Source organism: Silurus aristotelis (genome assembly GCF_946808225.1).
Source record: "Silurus aristotelis genome assembly, chromosome: 11".
Classification (NCBI taxonomy): Eukaryota; Metazoa; Chordata; class Actinopteri; order Siluriformes; family Siluridae; genus Silurus; species Silurus aristotelis.
The window spans coordinates 9,429,434-9,448,195 of NC_139584.1; the positions used below are offsets into that span (position 1 = coordinate 9,429,434).

Here is an 18,762-nt window from a genome sequence, read left to right on the forward strand (position 1 = left end):
TGAGTACTCTGATAACAACCTGGCATGTCAATAAAGTAGCTGCACTGTGTCCTTTCCAAGTGACTCACACATTGAACCACACACAGTGGAATATGATGTATTCATACCAAAAAATGGAGGCATGAATTTGAGTCTCTATATAATGTGTAATATTCGTTCTCATGTTATGGTGTCATGTTATGGTGTCTTCGGCAGCGTAGAACTCTAATGAGAAAATACAACCCCCATTTCAGACTGGTTATTAAATAGATCTTTAAAAAAAAGCAACAATGTGAAAAAAATGTACTGTAATAGGTTCAAAAGGGTTCCTTTTCAAAATGCACTTTAATCTTTCATTTGTGAATGTGGTAAAGCGGTAAATTGACATATTTAGACATTTACGGACTGAGAAAATGAAAGAACATTACAATAAATGTTCCAGAACAGATCTTCCAACAAGAGTATTTGCAGTAAATAGCACCATCATAGCATCATTCATCAGAATATCTTTCTAAGTTAGCCAAGGTCCCAAGAACATTGTTGGCATTTAATGCATGGTTTAAACTACCCTGACAATTTTGTATCAATGTTTCAGAAAACCATTCATATATTTCTTTTCACTCTTCTTAAACATTAGCGCTAGTGTAGATTGCATGGAAAATGTATCCAACAATGTCATGAGAAACACTATAGGAACACCCTAAAAGGTTTTTAGAGATGGCTGCTTCTCTTAGACTATTTGTAGAGCTAGCTAAATAAGGCCCATGAAGATTTCCAGAGTTTGCCCAGTTTATAAATAAATCAAAATGATGACGTCTGTTAGTCAGTAGTGTAGTCTTTGCTTATTCAATGAAGCTCATTGTGTCTTTTCTCCATTTCACATGAGGAGTTGGTCTTAGTTGTTAATCAAAGTGGGGGTCTGAGGACACATCAACATGGCATCCTTTTGCTCAATAGTCTTATCTCATAAATCATTAGTTTTTGCTAAACAATGTCTGCCACTAAGTCAATGTTTCATCCTCAGGGAAACTCAGACTGTTTCTGGGCTTCTGATGCATATTAATTTGTTGCTAGGCCTGGGCATTACAACAAGCAGGCTGTTTGTAGGATCTGAGCTAGATTTATCTCTAAGCCAGGGTTTAAATCTACAAGCCAACCATGCTCTGTTAACATCATATACACAGTCAGGCGGGGTGGCTCTCCAAGTCAGAAACAATGTTGAAGTTTAGGCGGTCAATATACTGACAAACCTGGCTCCCCAATGATCTGCTGTGGCTGATCCACTGATCCACTCATTACCCACTTAAATATTATTTATATACAGTCAAAAATAACTGATTAGCAATATGATGCAATGTTTGTTGTTCTTAATGAGTGATAATAAGCCTGAATGGGAGCTCAATTCATACACATATTAATATATAATATTAATATATAATTTTTTTCTTTCTTTTATCTATTGTAATTTACGGAAGCGCATTGCATTCACAAAAAAAAAAAAATTCACAGCCAGGATCTCATAATTATGACTTAGTATCTCATAATTATGACTTTTCATTCATTCACTCCTGCTTATCTGTAATTCCGGTCGCGGGGGCAGTAGTCTAAGCAGGCCCCCGCCTTTGACTGCTGCCCAATCCTCACAGCACCGCCCTTTAAGGTCCCTCCTGCAGGTGGTGAGCCCACGGGAAGGTGGCCCCACGGGAAGGTGGCCCCACGGGAAGGTGGCCCCACGGACCTTGATATTTCCCTCGTAAGGGACCCCCAGAGCATAGAGGGTTAAGGGCCTTGCTCAAGGGCCCAAGAGTGGCAGCTTGGCGATACCGGGGCTTGAACCCCAAACCTTCCAATCGACAACACAGCGCCTTAACCGCTGGAGCCACCACTCCCCCTCTCTCATAGTTATGACTTAGTATCTCATAATTATGACTTAGCCTCTCATAATTATGACTTAGTATCTCATAATTATGAGATCCTTATCTCATAATTATGACTTAGTATCTCATAATTATGAGATCCTTATCTCATAATTATGACTTAGTATCTCATAATTATGAGATAAGTTGGGGCAGTCTGTGGCAGGGCAGCGTGAGATACTAAGTCATAATAATGAGATGCTAAGTCATAATTATGAGATACTAAGTCATAATTATGAGATCCTTATCTCATAATTATGAGATACTAAGTCATAATTATGAGATACTAAGTCATAATTATGACTTACTAAGTCATATTTATGACTTAGTAAGTCATAATTATGAGATAAGGATCTCCTAATTATGACTTAGTATCTCATAATTATGAGATCCTGGCTGTGAATTTTTTTTTTTTTGTGAATGCAATGCGCTTCCGTAGAAGTAATTTGTTTGCCAAAAAAAATAAAATAAAATAAAATAAAATAAAATAAGTTTTTTTTTTTAAATTAACTAATACAGCAAGTTCACGTACACAAAAGAAGAACAGAACATTTTTGCACACATGAACTTCAATACCCACATTATGGGGCAACTTCTATCAGAAATTTTAATAATGTATGACTAAATATGACACAAAAATGTGTTTCATTTGAAGGAATATTTATCGTCAATATATAGTAAAGATGTTAAAACATTCATGACATACTCTAAAGAATTTATGAATACAAGATGCCCAGAGTCATGCATGAATTTCTTATCTTTTGTTACTAAAAGTTATACAGAAAGTGCAATTTTGTAACCTGTTTTGCAAAACCAAGTGACTTTGTTTGCTATTTATTTCCTGAAAAGTAGCACTCACTCAAACTCTATTAGTCAGCTGTGTTTTATTCTGTTTGCTGGTCTACAGCTTACATTTGTCCTGAACAAATGATCAGGCATTTTAATCACACCTTCAAGATCATCTAAGCAATTAAACTAAAAGATTCTTATCTAGTCATTGTTTTTAATTATAGTATTCTGTAATTACAGTAAAATGAATAAGGAAGATGAACCCATTACTGGAAACTATGATGTAAGCCTGAACCAGCTAATGATATACTCCTAGTCGAGTAAAACATAAAGTATATACATGCAAATATAACTGTTATTTTATTCTTACGTATTTTTATAGTAAACCTTGCACACTCTCACATAATACTAACACAATATTTGTGAATATATTCACTGTAAGAAACCAGGCAGGAAGATTGACACAGTTTTCCCTGAAATTCTTATCTGTTGTCCACAGATCAAGGCGATCCACACAAAAAAATGTTTTTTTTGTAATTTTATTTCATTTACACTTTTCCATCAAAAAGACAACAGTAAAATATACAATATTATAGGAAATATGATATTTCACAATTCATGTATGTTTTCAGTTCAACAACATGAACGGCCTGTGCTATAACAAAAATCCATGCCCAATTCAAGATTACCAAGTGTGAAATGGACACATAGTTCCATCTTTATTCCCATTTCAATTCTCCTCCCTCAAGCATTGTTTCGCATCACTTTGTGCAAAACATAATCAGTCCTAATAGACTGTTAGTAAGATAATTTCGAGTCTTTTTCCATGCACAAGACATTTTGCTGCCACTGTTTTAGGGATAAACAATCATTTTGCTTGCTACAAGCAACATTTTTTGTGTCATATCTCTAACATGTGCAATCTTAAATTCATGCATCCATAGGGCATATTATTTGTTATTATAATTAATTACAAATAAAAAGAATTAAGCAAAATCTGAAAACTAGCTACAAATTATGCATTTAGTATCAATCACTCAGCATGGTCAATGTGATGTTGAAACTTTACCATTTTAAATGTCATGAAATTCTAAAAAATACATGTCACACAAGACAAAATAATAATCATGCAACATAACTCATAACTCCATATACTCGTTTTGTTTATATTGTACAGTGCAGATTGAGCCATTTAATTTCACATGGAATACTCACACCTAGAACTTAAGAATACAGCATATTAAATCAATTTTCACAAACAGATTTGGTTTACAAAGTGTTCCAAGTACCAATGTACAAAAGTGATGGTCCAAAGGTAATTTATATTTCATCAACAGAATAAAATGGCAATCAAGGTTTGCATATCTTCTCCTAATAGCTTTGCTTTTCTCTTCTGTTATGTTTGCAACAAATTGCATTTTGAATGCCACGTTGCGTTTGTTAAATTAGATGAGGGTTTGCTATTAGATGAAAATGTTGCATTGGATCAACTAATGGTCTAAGAGTTTCAGCGTATCCTCAAAACCAAACTGCCAATCATTAATAGTGTTATGAGCTTTGCCTTCTTCAACAATTTGTATGTTCTTCAACATTTGTTTTTGCTCTCATTCTGTGACTGGCCCTCATAATAGACTGACATTTCACAGACAGTTTTGTTGGCTCTAAAACAATTCATAATCAAAAATATATATACATACAATTAAAATCTAATTTTTTATTAGAAATACTACATTATTTACACCCATTTCACAATTGTTCAACAACTGATATGAATCTGAACAGTATCAATTGATGGGAAAAAATGTTCTGTTTCCTGATATATTAAAAACAAATGATTGAGTTCCACTGAGTCGACATGTAATATAATTATAACTGTGTGGTAGAAGGCTGTATGAAAATGCTCCTACACAGCCCTAAAACATAATGTAAAAACACATGAATAAATAAATAAATAAATAAGATAAAAGGATAAAACAACAGATTATAAGCTTTTTATTTTTCACATATTGTTCCACTATGTTAATAACTTATAATAATAGTGTACTGATTGCATATAATAGTGTACTGAAATTCACAAAAAGAACAAAGGAAATCTGAAGGACTTTTGTAATTAAGGTAAGCAGTATGGGTGATGCTTAAGATAAACTCTGTGCATTTAGTATATTTTTTCTTCTTGTTTTTTAATTAGGTCACAAATAGTTTTATTATATTTCATCATTCATTCAGTGGATGAGCAAGGAATATAAACATGTGACACATCATCAAACTGCTCTCCTGTGAACATACTGACCAAATGTTTTGCATTCCTGCATATAGATTTGACATTAGACAACAGAAAGGGAAAAAAAGGACAAATCAAATGTATTTTAGTAAAATAATTGGAATTGTCTAAAGATTTTACTCACTTGCCATTTTTAAATGAAAGTATAGGATGAAAATTGACTTGATTAAGGCTTAAACATTATCTACATTTGAAAAGAACAAAAATATAGAAAATTAAAGTGAGACGTTTTAAAGTATATTTTGTTTAACCCTGTATGACTATCTAGTTTGCCAAGCGATTGATCCTAAGAAAAATGTTACGCTCAGACAAAATAGAATTATCATATGTTTTTAAAACTGATTAGCATTGAATATTAGGCATATCAGCAAAGTTAGCTCATTTAGAGAGTGAACACCTAACTAGTGACTTAATTTAACAAACTAAAGCACTAATCTAAATGAGCTAATTCAACTAGCTAAAATGCTAAATGTATCTAGCTAGTCAATTTACCTAGCAAAATTATAAATCTTAACTAGCTTAATTAGCAAATTATATATATTTAGTTTTAATGGTGACATACTTTAATTAAGACACTACATTCTGTATGAATCAGTAACTACAGCAAAAGAAAACATCTTACTAAAAAAATAGCAAACTTAAAAATGAAAACTTTTTTTGCTGTATTTTTTAGGTCAAAATGAAAAAATGTAAGGATTAAAAAGTTTAAAATACAATGATTTTTTTTTTTTCTTTAGGAAATTTACTTGAGTAAGAGTACAAGTATTCAGTTTTAATAATCCACAAGAAAGGTAAAATATAAATTCTACTGCTTTATCGAGCCTCTTCATGGTTATTATTCTTAGAGTTTACATGTTTTTTTTCTCTCTTAAGAAAGGTGCAGTCTCTTTCCACCACTTTGAGAACAACAGCTACAGATGACCCCACATCTAGAACAGTAAGATCAGCATAGCTCAGAAACAGCATGTGTCTATAGTTTATGTTTTTTTAATGTGTACTCAACAAGTTGTTAGAAAGGTCTAAATATAGTAAAAACACTTTACAGCATCATTCGAATTAAATGGGAAGTTCAGCTCAAAACTTAAACTTGTATTCAATGTATAGTTAGTCCAAGTAATTCCAAATCTTAGCATTTTTTAAAATATCATAATGAAGATCTTTACCTAGGCAACAAATCCTAAACCAGGTAACACTTTATTGTGCTGACCTTGAACTGAAAAGGCTGAAATTGTGTTAGTTTAAAAAGACGTATATATGTATGAAATATACACTGTATACTAGCTATATACAAATGACTGATTGTTGGCAGCTATTCAAGGACAATTGAAGTTTGATATTTATTCCAGACAAATGTCATGATGCTATTTCAAGAAGCTTAAATGAGGTAAATTTGTTAGTAAATGTAGTGTCTAGGTATCCAATTTGCTAGATTAGGTTTCTGTTTCGAGCTATTCATGTAAAATATTCATCTTTCTTGTTTATTCAAGTGGAAAAATCAGTTGGCCAATTGGAAATTTTGCATAGTGGAATAAAAAAAATGAGTCAGCTTTCATAAACATGGAAATACTATATGGATGCCTTAAGTGACTCCCATGCATTCACATGTCAAGCATGCATCTCAGTTCAGTCAGGCAGTTAGTCAGTAAAATAATTCATCCTAGCTGGCAAGATTTTTAACAGCCCACGCAACAATATCTACTCTCAAAACACTTGCCAATGCTGAAATAACGGCCTCTACTGCTGAGCTGCAGCAAAACTGTGTCTTTTTTCAGGAATTTTACTTAAGCAATGCTAAACATCCCCTGAGCAGTTGCTTCTTCAGTCTGGGCTGAAAAGTTCACTCGCTTGGCAGAGACACTGTATGCGCTAACGTCCTCCTGCTCTGTCTCATATTCAGGACTTGAGGAGTCTTTAATGACACTGTAGTAGACTGGGGCATTGTGTTTTGATGCCTTTTCCTTACTGATCGTGGTCTTGCAGTGGCAGAGCTTCTTAAAAGCTGTGCGGAATTTTTGCGACATGGCGTTGTATATGATGGGGTTGATGGCACTGTTAGTGTAGATACTCATGCGGCAGAAGAGCAGAAACCACGTGTTGAGATACGGAGGGTCCATGAGAGAGTTCACCACAACCAGGGTACGGTAGGGCATCCAGAGCAGAGCGAACAATACCACCACCACTGCCAGCATTTTAGTCACCTAGAACAAGAAAGGACAGAAAGGAAACACACCCATAGTTTGTATTTAATACATGAAGAGCTGTTGCATTTTTGGGCAGCAATTATAATTGAATCGTAGACTAGTTTTGTTTAATGAACAAATTAACCACTTAATGAGCCATTCAAGTTCAGTTTTTGAAGGAACAAATACTTGAAATTTCCCATGGCGATTGACTAAGGCATTCTCATTTTTCTTTTATTCATATTCATTAACCCCTATGTCCTGGTCAGGTTCACAAAAAACCTGCTGTGAGACATGAATACACCCTAGATGTGATGCCAATTTATTACAGGTCACTAAGCACACAACTTCACACCTTAGGGAAATTTAGTTGCCAATCTAACTACTGACCTGCCTTTGGGACCTGAAAAGGAACTATTAAGTACAGAAGAAACCCACAGCCTAAACCCAGGATTAAACCAAGAGCTGTGAAGTGGCAACACTATTTGCTACACCACCATGCTGCCCAAAGCTCAGTTATTCCAATAAACACAGAATAGATTGCCGTGGAATGTTTCATAATACTTTCAATAAAGATCTAGTAAACAGTATCTTTCTGGTTTTTGCTTTATTAAATTGATGTCTAATGCTTTCTGGCATTGGAACAGCACCATTTTCTAGTGCTTAAGCTAATAAAAAGTCATTAACTTTTTATGAATTCATACCATAATCCATTTTCCTCGCTCTGCAAACCATATCATCGGTTATTTTGCGACGAATAAAGAAGTTCTTAGGTGGGTGAGTCCTGCAATGCATATTATTCTGCTTGATGCCTCCAAATGCACAGATTGGATTAGTGGAAAATTTGCAATTATAGTACAATTATTATACAGGAATACTGTACTTTGGAGGCTAAGCAAAGTAGGTGTGTGGTGTTAGAGGTAGTGTAATTTTAGAGTGTTAGACAGAAAGCTTTTAAATCTCTTGCTAGAATAAGTGTCTTTAATTGGCAACAAAATAAGTTCATACTTGTCTCTTTTGCTTGCAGCTCTGGGTGGAATATTGTATTTTTTTTTTTGTCCATGCCTCACACCTTTCTTTCTCCTAAAAAACTGCTTTGGCAGTGTATGCAGCACTTTGTATGAAATGACAAGTTATGTGACACTTGAACAATTGCATTGGACAATTTAGAGAAGGCACCAAAACATTTTTTTTCAGACGGAAAGATAGATAGACTACACCTCAACATTGTAAAGCAATTCACATTACAGCTAATCATTAAAATCAATCATTGTCAATAATTTTACCTTAGTGACATTTAATGCTTTAGGGTATTAAGTTCTCACTACTCATATAAAATAGCAGCACACCTGTTTTCTGGAGGACACTGCACCCTTATTTGGCTTGCAGGAGACTTTCACCGTGCTGTTCATCCGTCCTTGGTGGATTGAGTCATTTCCTCTTTCAGACAAATTTGCTGGTAAAGGATTCATGAACAATATTCTAGCAATCAACCCGTAAAGTACTGTAGCAACGACCAGAGGAATGACATAAAACAGCGTGAAGTCCAAAAAGTAAATTGGCATGTAGAGGTTCCTCGAGACCCGATAACCACACCTCACAACAACACCGTTGGCATAAACCATCTCATGTATATCAACGAGGAAAAACCACATGATGCAGTAGAGTGAGGTGAAAATCCAAACGCAGCCGATGATTTTTTTAGCTCTGGATACGGTGCATATAAACTGTGCTTTGATGGAGTGGCATATTGCGATGTAGCGCTCAACAGTGAAAGCTGTGATGGAGCACGAGGAAACATTGATGCCCAGATACTGCAGGTAAGTGATACACAAGCAGCCAGCATAGCCATAGATCCAAGAAGAAACTACCTCAGAGATGTTGGGCAGTCCAGCTGCCAGAAGGACGATGAGGTCAGCAATGGCCAAGCTGACAAGATAACAGTTAGTTGGTGTCATCATGTGTTTGGTCCGGAGAACCACCAGGACGACCATGATGTTCCCAGCTATTCCCACCCCACAAATGAGAAGGGACAGGAGTATAGTGATGACTTGGACCTCCAGTGAGTTCTCAGGCATATTGCTCAGAGGTTCCGAAATTGTGAAGTTAGTCATAGCACTCAGAGTTGCATTCTCCATTGTAATCGCAGTATGTCCCCTTTCCTCTTGGTTCCCTGGATAGATATGAGAGATCGCTTGGATATTTTTCAGTTGACACGATTAAAATCCTGTAAATCATAAAATAATATTATCTTATTTGAAAGTCTTACAGTCATATTTATAAAATGTAAAATTTTTAGATTTCTATTCACACAAAAACATCTGTAAAATCCTAGAAGCACAAGTAACTAAGAAGAAAAAAAAAGAGATCTTACCATAATTACATTCTGATGACTATAACCGGGTTTCCTCTGATCTTGTGGGATGCTCTGTGTGTATAATGCGCGCATGTGTGCCTGCAGATATTTATTTCAAATCAGTGTTCCTCTGCATCTAATAAGGTGGCAGCACGCTGCAGAGTGCCAGCACTCTCTATCGGCTTCCCTCTTTCCTTCCTCCCTCCTTCTTACTCTAGCGCTCTTACGGTCTGTTGGCCAGCCCCCCTTTTTACCCCATCTCTCATGCTAATTACCCTCACACTCCCACTCTTTTACTGTCACCACCCTTTTTCCTTCTTCTGACTTCCTTTTTAATCTTTTCACTAATATTAGTTTACCTTTTCATGACCTCACTATCACAAAAATATAAATTTCGTACAGCCTATACATTCTATATCTAAAATAAATTCCTAAAAACATATTCCAAATTTTATTATTGCTTTCTGTTTAAATCCTGTGTCCATTAGATAGTTAAGCTTTAGAGAATAACAGAAGCTCACCTTGAATTGATTTTTGAGCCAAACACCCTTTCAGGCAATTTGTTATGCAGGAAAGGCATATGATCTACACTCTGTTTGAGGTATTTTTTTACTCTTTTGTACTCCCTCTTTGTAATCAATGGTTATTAATAATAATAAGCAGATATTAATGATCCAAGATTTAGTTGTGCATTTAGAACCTCACGAATAAGAGTCCATTTATTTTGGCATATGATGAACCAATTAGTCTGTCAGTAGCTACAGCTCCATCAATCACCCCCCCCCCCTCTCTCTTTTCTTCCTCATTTCTCTCACATACACACACACACACACACACACACACACACACAAGCACACACACACACACACACACACACACACACACACACACACACACACACACACACACACACACACACACACACAAACACCCTCTATCATCCTCGTTCTCTTATTCTTCTCTTATTCCTCACCCTCTGTCTCTCTTCTATTCTATTCTGTGCCACCAGTCACCACTTTTGCTTGTAATTTTGTGTGAGCTGTTAGCGATAAGACATGACAAGAGCCTTTCATGTGTGCCGTTGGAGGAATTTGAAAGGGTCTCCTGAGCCGATTCCATTTACCGTGTGTGGTCTTTTCCCCCTGCCATTTAATCTAAAATACAGCATAAATCTACTTATCTCAAATGCGGGCAAGAGGGCCAGAAAATGTCATATCATTGTTTACAAACAACTTAAATATAAAGTCTGAAAAAAAAGAGCGTCTTTGTGCTGTTGACGGCTAATTTATTGCACTCACTGCTCTGAAATCTACAATTTATAACTGAGTGTGCTGTAGATTACACTAACTAATCAGTTCTGAGTGAAACAGACACCTAGAAATTAGACAAAATACACGAGAGACAAATAGGCAGACACAATATGAAAGTCAGTGAGAGAATGCCTTTTTATGACAGGGAGAAGGAAACAAAATGATAGAGACAAATGTTATGTGGAATAATTTCTTATAAGCCCCTTTTTTCAACATTATAGAAAATAAGATGAAAGTGTTTTTCTTATAGAATCACACTTAATCCATTTTCAGTGCAATAATAATAATACCCAACATCTACTACTTTTAGTATATTTCTTATATATTTCTATCTTATTTTTGATAGATGTAATGAATTGCATGCCTTAAGCCTAACTGTGTCCTACACTGATGTGCAAAACGTGTGCCATGCCAGTCAACATGTAATAATCAAGCAATAATCTACTCATTCAAGTTTAGAACATGTATGAACATAAAAAAAAAATTATTAGGCTAGCAAGTGTCAGTATTCATTTGACTTTGTATTAAATCTGAAAAAATAAAAATAAAAATTGGTTATAATTATTTGGGAATTTATACAGGATTAAAGTCATAAACACGTCTAAAACTGTAAGGTTGGAAGAAACTGCCAGTGGTTTGTTGCAATAAAGGGATGAGAGGTTTAAAATGATGCAGCCCTAGCAACCATAAAACATTTTGTACCACAGCTCCAACAGGGTTTGCTGGAGTATGAAATTATGCCCAAAAGTTGTCTTCTCCTTCTTTAATAAAACTGTGGATCAGCCGATCCGTGTAAGAATCTGAAATGACTGACAGCTGTGCAGATTTTTTTAACTGCCCCTGATCCCTGCATCTTTTACACATCTTACTTAGTCACCTGTCATCTTGACCTGTTTTCCTCACTTAAAATATTATTCTTTCTCACTTTCTCCCACAGTCATTGGAGACAAGACTTTTAATATATTACTTTGTAAGAAAATCCATCAATGTGTTTAAGTTGCTAAAATTAGACACGCATATATAGTTAGCCTACATTAACAAATATATTTATTGAAGATTTACAGAAATATTTAAAAACAATAAAAGGCATAAACTATTGTATAAAAAGGCTGAATTTGTAAAAAGGGACACAGCAAAGTGCCAAGTCTAGTACATTGGAAATAATTAATTATAATTAGACAGTGAAACACCCCTTTTTTACTCTCCTGCTCTCAATGCTGAGAAATGTTGAAACAGTTTAAACAAAATCAGGGTTATGGAGGGTTGATGAGGGGCAAGCTGTTAAAAATTGGGAAGTGGGTCTCATGGGAAAAATCTATTGTGCAGTAGATAACTTGTTTACACTAACACTTAATATAACCATCAAAACTTTGCTAATTTATTATTAGCAATAATATTAGTATTAACACTACTGACCATGTTTAAACATGAGCTTAATCATGAGGAAATGTTAGTATTAACAAAAATGTTAGTTTTTACATTTAATTTCTAGATATTTAACTGACATGTTTTTGTAGCTTTATGGGTGTATTATTGCCTTATAATGTTGACATGGTTGTTTGAATTGAATTCAATCTAATAGTGTAATTAGGCTTAAACTGACTGTCAAATAAATTTGAATAACTATTTCGAACAAAGCAGACTGAGTCGTAGTTGCAAAATCATGCTATTGAATTTTTCTAAATTGCACGGTTGTCATAGAATTTCCCACACACATGTCCAGCTGTCCTCTGACATTGTGTGAGAAGCTGTTTAAAATGATGTAGTGGCTTCATGTACCTTAGAGGAAGTTGTCACCATTTCACTTATCACATGATAAGGGAGAATAAGTTGGTGAATGCGTAAAACAAAGCTTATATTTGAGAGAACTTTGTCATTTTGATATTACTGAATACTGAAGACATGTTATAGTATATGTGGATTATATGCAGTAAATAATTCTCTGTCTGAGAAAAAGAAAGATGTTTTGGGATTAATTAATTCATTATTGTTAATAATTTTGGCATTCTGGTGCAAAAACTTCTGAATGCAAGTGTTATGTGAGTTTCTTTTTTGTTTCTAGTCAAATGCTGTGGGATAATGAATATTTCTTGCAGGTCTTATTCATTAAGTAAAAAAAAATACAATTAAGTGTAACGCAACAGCTCTTTATTGCCACCTAAACATGTAAAACATATATGGAGGCTTGCAGTCATTAGGGAAAGAAATCATGGCTAATATAGTTTTAATAAAATTACTACATATTTAAAACAGAATCAGAAATATACACATTTACTTTGTAAAATCACCTTATTTTGGGTTGTTGTTCAAGCAACACACCTCCATTTGGAAATTTGAAAGTAGATGTTAAAGTTAGTATGGTTGTCTTGGCAGAATAACAAACTTAATTGTTGAAATTATTTTCTACATATATTGTATATTGTATTTTTTATTTTTAAGTAAGGTAACAGGAGGGAAAAAATCTCCAATAGCTGTATCAAATGTGAAGGGCAAAATTTATTTGAAGAGCAAAATTCCCATGGCTAATTTTAGAAATTAGCCTATAATACTTGCATTTATCAGGCTTGCACTAATATTCACATTCAGAAACCAGAAAAACTGATTGCATGTTTTAAACAGGATTTAAAAGGATGGCAAGAAAGTGGATTATACCTCTGAAAACACGGATGAACATATTTTTAGAAAAATAACATGCTTTGCTCTTAAAGGGTTTTAGAGCTCTATCCAAAAGATATTAAGGTGCTGCAGTGACAGTAAAAATAAAACGTGGAAGAAAAAAAAACATACTAGAGGCTTTTAATAGATCTTAACAAAAGTGGAAGTGCATAGATCCGAGACATGTTTTGATCAGTTTGAAAAGGGATAATGCTATTGAAGGTTAAACCAGTGTGTGTGTGTGTGTGTGTGTGTGTGTGTGTGTGTGTGTGTGTGTGTGTGTGTGTGTGTGTGTGCGTGCGTGCGTGCGTGCGTGCGTGCGTGTGTGTGTGTGTGTGTGTTTGTGTTGAATGTTGAATGTTGAATGTATGTTAAATCCAACTATTCAACCAATATATATATATAACCAAAACATTAACAGTTACCTGGGAACAGAAATATCTACTATGTGATCTTTGTATAAAAACAGATTCACCACTGAAACCATTTTCTAATTACTGATGAGTAATCAGTAAAAAATGCATTATTATATTTTAATTAATATCCTGTTTCCTGTACCCTTTTACCTGCAACATGTGGACAGGTACAGATCTTTGCATGAGGCCGGGTTCTTTTTTACTGTTTAACAATGACAGTCATCAGCAATCTGAGATTTAATTTGTAAAAACATGGCTAACATTAAGGTACAAGACTGTATTAAATAATGCAGAAATAGTAAATAACTGCATCATTTGAATGTTTGGTAATGCCAACATTTGATTATTAGCCAGACACAAATATTTATTATAGTATAACACCAAAAATGCTGTTTATATTACAGTGGAAATAATAAATAATAATAACAACAGGCATTCTCTTGTTAATAGTATTAGACTTCTATGCAGGTAACACTACACGGCACTTTCACACACATGCACATACTGTATCTGTACACGTTAACATGCATGTAGATAGACCAAAAATAATTAAATAAATAAAATATGTTAAATCCTAAACACCATCATTCATGGACAGCAAAGCAGATTTTAAATGTGAAGCTACTGACATCATGTGGACATTTGGAGTGTAATGCTTTTTGTTGGACCTGTAGCATTATGTGCTACAATTCTTCTTCAAAAAAATTATTCCAGTAATTTATAATAATAAATAAATAATGGCATGTAATAAATCCATATAAATATTATGTTAAGAATATAATTAAATCAAATAAGGCATTAATGGTACAAAATGTACTTCTTTTAAATATAAATGTATTTCCTTTCTTACCTACCACAATTTTTTATTGAACTAAGAAACGTGGAGAAACCCACATAGACACAGAGCGAAATCTGCATAGACACACTGACTGATTGTAATTCAAGCTGAAGTTCAAAGCAGCCATGTTAACACTCTTAAGTCTACATTAAATATTGTGTAGTCAAATGTTCATATTTAATGGCGTTCACTAGTCAGTTCAAACCAGTACAGTCAGTTGGGTGTTTTCTTGCAGGAAACCATGCATATAATCTTGAAAGTGGATTAAGCACAAATATGAATAGTATCTTATCAGTTCCATGCTTACTGTTTTCAGGACTTTCAAGATCTGCTTGTTTGGCCTCCCTTCTCTTTTTCTTGATCACAATTTGATCAAGAAGAAATTTGATTCTCTTCTCCTCCTGCAGCTGGAAGAAGGAAGAGGCAACTTTTCTGCGAAGGCGTCGAGCGTAGACCTCTAGGAATGTGAGACAGTAACTGAGGAAGTAGAGCAGGAGCAATGCAAAAATCACCCCAGCATTCAGCTTGCTTGGCTTCGTCGTGCACTGAGTCACATCAGAGCTAATGGTGGCATTGTACATTCTGACGAAGTTCACCATTAATGAGGATTTGCAGCCAAATATCTGACAGATGTTAGGTTTATAATAAACCTATTTGGATTGGGCAAATACCAAGCAAAAAAGAAAGAAAAAGAAAAGAAAGGAAGAAAAATGTTAAGATTAAGATACGGACAAAATGGATGTAAAATAAGTTTTTACAACAACTTCTAGGGTTAATGGTAGTTCTTAGATAAAAAAAAAGCATACCTCCACCATAGGTCAGGTGAAAATGTTAATTTTGTTATGTAATGACAAGCCGATTATATTGTTAGAATCGAGTCAGAAATAGGCACGTTCTTAGAAATGTTGCCAGGCTTACCTTGAAACTGATGTTCATGGAAATGTCAGTAGGTGGAATATCCAAAAGCCAAGGCCCACTAGTTACCACAGCATAATGCACTGTATAGTCAAAGACTAGAAGAACAATTGTCATCAACAAATACCACGTGATTATGAGAAAGGGAAGTAAACACTTAAGGAGTTCTCTTTTTGACATTCTGAAGCTGGTGACGTTCACTCCATTTTTCACATCCTTTGCCTCCACTTGGATTCCTTTAATCTCTGCATTTCTTTTGAGCAGTCTTGTAATGTAGACATTGTCAAATTTCACAGATGTCAGGTATGACTTCAGGTAAATGGATGATTCCACAAAAAGGTAAATCACTAAAGCAGCAGCGAGTATTCTGCTTGAAAGGAGCTTCAGTTCCTCGAGATGATGTATGGCCTTGGAAAGATCCTGCCCAACGTGTTTGCTTAAACTTTTCAGATTTTCTCGGAGACCAGTCACATCAATGTCTGTCTGATGGTTAAAACTACTTAGCTGCTCAACAAATGTCCCAAAACCTGAATTCTTCATATTTTGAACTTTAGAAACCAGATCACTTTTTATGATGTTGCTTAATGCAGATGAATTGAGGACACTATGAGCAATGTTTTCTGATGTGCACTTCACGATATGTGTAAGTGCAGCTATGTTGGTGGCAATGTTCGGCAGAACGTAAATCAGCACCATCATGACACACAATGAGAGAACAAGTTTCCGTCCCTGTTGGGTGCCCAGTGTTGGAAACATCAATGTGAATGCACAACGAAAAGGATGTATGAGAAATGAAAAGATCAAGATGGCAAGTGTGTAGATGCCTGCAGCGATGCCGGCAGGCTGTAGGTTGTATCTTAAAAGGCCACTTAACCAGTGGAAGAGTAGTGCACCAGTGCTCATGGAGATGGCCAAACAGAGAAGCAGGAGGGTAAACACTTGTTTGGCATTCTGTGGACTTGGAGTAGAGTAGGCCGACCAGAGGAACCCAAGGCCATTCATCACTGACTTTCTGTAAGGCAAAGTTTATAGGTTAGGAGATAACTGCAAGCAGTGGGATTGCAAACCAAGATGGCCCCTGCCCCTTAAAATTAAACTGTTAATATCAGAGTATAAAAAGCCAATTACCCAAGTCAGTATACCAGGAAACATATATTTGTTATACCCTTTGTTTCCCACTTTTGGTATCTACCTTTATACTATGATATATGTTGTGCTTTACCATTGTAACCCCTTTAATTGAGCCCCTAAATCAATTTGGGTATATTAGATGCAAAATAAATGCTAAAATGTGCACTACGTGGAAACTGGAAAATACTCCACAGATAATTTAAGGTAAAGTTTTGTAAAATCCATATTTTATCATTCCATGATAGCAAAACCTGAATATACACTAATATACACGTACAACAAAAAAAGGAACTGAGACTCTGAGGCTGAGACTTTTTGAACCAAATACTTATTATTTTAAATAAAATTAGATACGGTTTTATACAATGTACTTTCTGCCTGTGGGTCACTAAGCAATCATTTATTTTATTAAATAACTAATAATTTGCCAATCAGTAGAGTTTGATAATTAAATTTTAATATAGAATAAAAACTGTATATATATATATATATATATATATATATATACACTGACCAATCTGGTATGTTTCTAAAGATATTTAATAAGATTTGCATATTTTACTTTTAAATATATTCATTTTAATAGGTAGTTTACGTCAAAACATTTAACGATATAGTTTAAACATTATATGTTAAAATACAATAGTGCATAAAAGATTCTTTTAAACCACATACATACATGAATTAAAAATGGTCAAGTCTACTATCTTGAAGAAGTTGATTAGCCGATTTTCAATCTAAGTTAAACTGGAATATTAAGTTTCATTGCATATACTCATACTCACAAATCCCACACCCCAGAGTGCCCAGTTTGTGCAAAATATCGTATAATTTAATATGATTAGTTATGTGAGAACAGTTATGCACACAGCATTATTATATTTTACCCAACAGAAAACATTTCATGTCAGAATGTGATTTAATAATTTAATAATAATAATAATAATAATAATAATAATAATAATAATAATAATAATAATAATTTCAATATGCAGAATGAAGACCAGTTAAAATACAAATTGTGCTCTCTTGGACCCTCACCACTAACAAGTGTAATAATTAAAATGAATTAAAATTGTACTGTATAAATATAGTAGATGTCTGTCTTTAAAGACTATTTTGTCATATGGATTATAATTTAAAATGTGAATTATTTATCATAACCATATAAACTAGACATACAATATCTGTACAGATGTTACAAATGGGTGTAGCCTATATGACATTGACTAAAATACTACCTGGAATGAAAGTTCAAAAAGTTTTTTAATGTAATACAATATATAAAATATATGATTAAAAGGTAGAAATTGGGCAGCAAGCACATAAACATTTTCTATAATGTCAGTAGTCACATTAGATCTGACATTAAATTTAGATAAAATGTAACTAATATAAAAAAAAGTAAAAAAAAGAAAATGACAAACCTGAAGGCATTCCAGTTAATACTTTGGAACATCGCAATGTGTAATAAATCTATAACCAGATAATGAACTTGAGTGAAGAAATTCAGAAAGTAAAATGAGAACAACACTGTGTGCCAATCACATGGAAGTGGAACCAATCCCAAAAACACATACAGCTGGTTTAAATGCACTAAACCTTGAGTCATCAAGTTGCTCAAACTCACATGATAAGCATTCAGCGTAAGCACACATCACTCATGTACAAATAAACAGTAGCTTGTGACCAGTGAATCACACTTTTCGTAAATAAATTGGTCACTATTTGTAGCTAAACAGTGTATATCAGAATATATTGGTTGTAAAACAGTATTCATGCTTCCTTTTGTTTTTGAAAAAGAATTTAGGCCAGAAAAACTTTTTAACAGATTAAAATCCTCTGATGTATGCCACCATGTGATATGTCATAACCTCAGCACACAGTGTCTGGAAACGTGTGTCTGGAAACTTTTATTTATCAGAAAAAAATAAGGGGGGGGGGGGGGGGTCTGTAAGCCATAGTCATCGAAATTAGAAGAAATAAACACTTGAAA

At 34.4% G+C, this 18,762-nt stretch overlaps 2 protein-coding genes across 3 annotated transcripts; both read right to left on the minus strand.

Annotated features, from left to right (window-relative positions):
- Positions 1-3,195: 3,195 nt before the first annotated feature.
- Positions 3,196-9,933, minus strand: LOC310732962 (thyrotropin-releasing hormone receptor). 2 transcript variants are annotated; one of them, XR_014535594.1, is made up of 4 exons: positions 9,520-9,752; positions 8,495-9,372; positions 5,090-7,163; positions 3,196-4,597 (listed from the first exon to the last, which is right to left on the minus strand). XR_014535594.1 is itself a non-coding variant. In XM_083553739.1 (3 exons), exons 2-3 carry the CDS (start codon positions 9,281-9,283, stop codon positions 6,747-6,749), a joined length of 1,206 nt encoding a protein of 401 aa, XP_083409865.1. In that variant the 5' UTR covers positions 9,284-9,372; positions 9,520-9,933; the 3' UTR covers positions 3,196-6,746. The 2 variants fall into 2 exon arrangements, 1 of the variants encoding a protein (XP_083409865.1); XM_083553739.1 differs by having other exon boundaries at positions 3,196-7,163; positions 9,520-9,933.
- Positions 9,934-14,717: 4,784 nt separating this feature from the next.
- ocstamp (osteoclast stimulatory transmembrane protein) lies at positions 14,718-18,333 on the minus strand. The gene is made up of 3 exons (XM_083553363.1): positions 18,194-18,333; positions 15,639-16,647; positions 14,718-15,370 (listed from the first exon to the last, which is right to left on the minus strand). The coding sequence occupies exons 1-3, from the start codon at positions 18,223-18,225 to the stop codon at positions 14,915-14,917; spliced, it is 1,497 nt and encodes a 498-aa protein (XP_083409489.1). The 5' UTR covers positions 18,226-18,333; the 3' UTR covers positions 14,718-14,914.
- Between the last annotated feature and the right edge of the window lie 429 nt (positions 18,334-18,762).

Coding starts and splice junctions, on each gene's coding strand:
- LOC310732962 (XM_083553739.1), bottom strand. CDS start 9,283: ATGGAGAATGCAACTCTGAGTGCTATGACTAACTTCACAATTTCGGAA. Junction 7,164..8,494: donor CAGTGTCCTCCAGAAAACAG/GTGTGCTGCTAT, acceptor TTCTTGTTCTAG/GTGACTAAAATGCTGGCAGT.
- ocstamp (XM_083553363.1), bottom strand. CDS start 18,225: ATGTTCCAAAGTATTAACTGGAATGCCTTCAG. Junction 16,648..18,193: donor ATTAACTGGAATGCCTTCAG/GTTTGTCATTTT, acceptor TTTGCCTTACAG/AAAGTCAGTGATGAATGGCC. Junction 15,371..15,638: donor CCATGAACATCAGTTTCAAG/GTAAGCCTGGCA, acceptor CAATCCAAATAG/GTTTATTATAAACCTAACAT.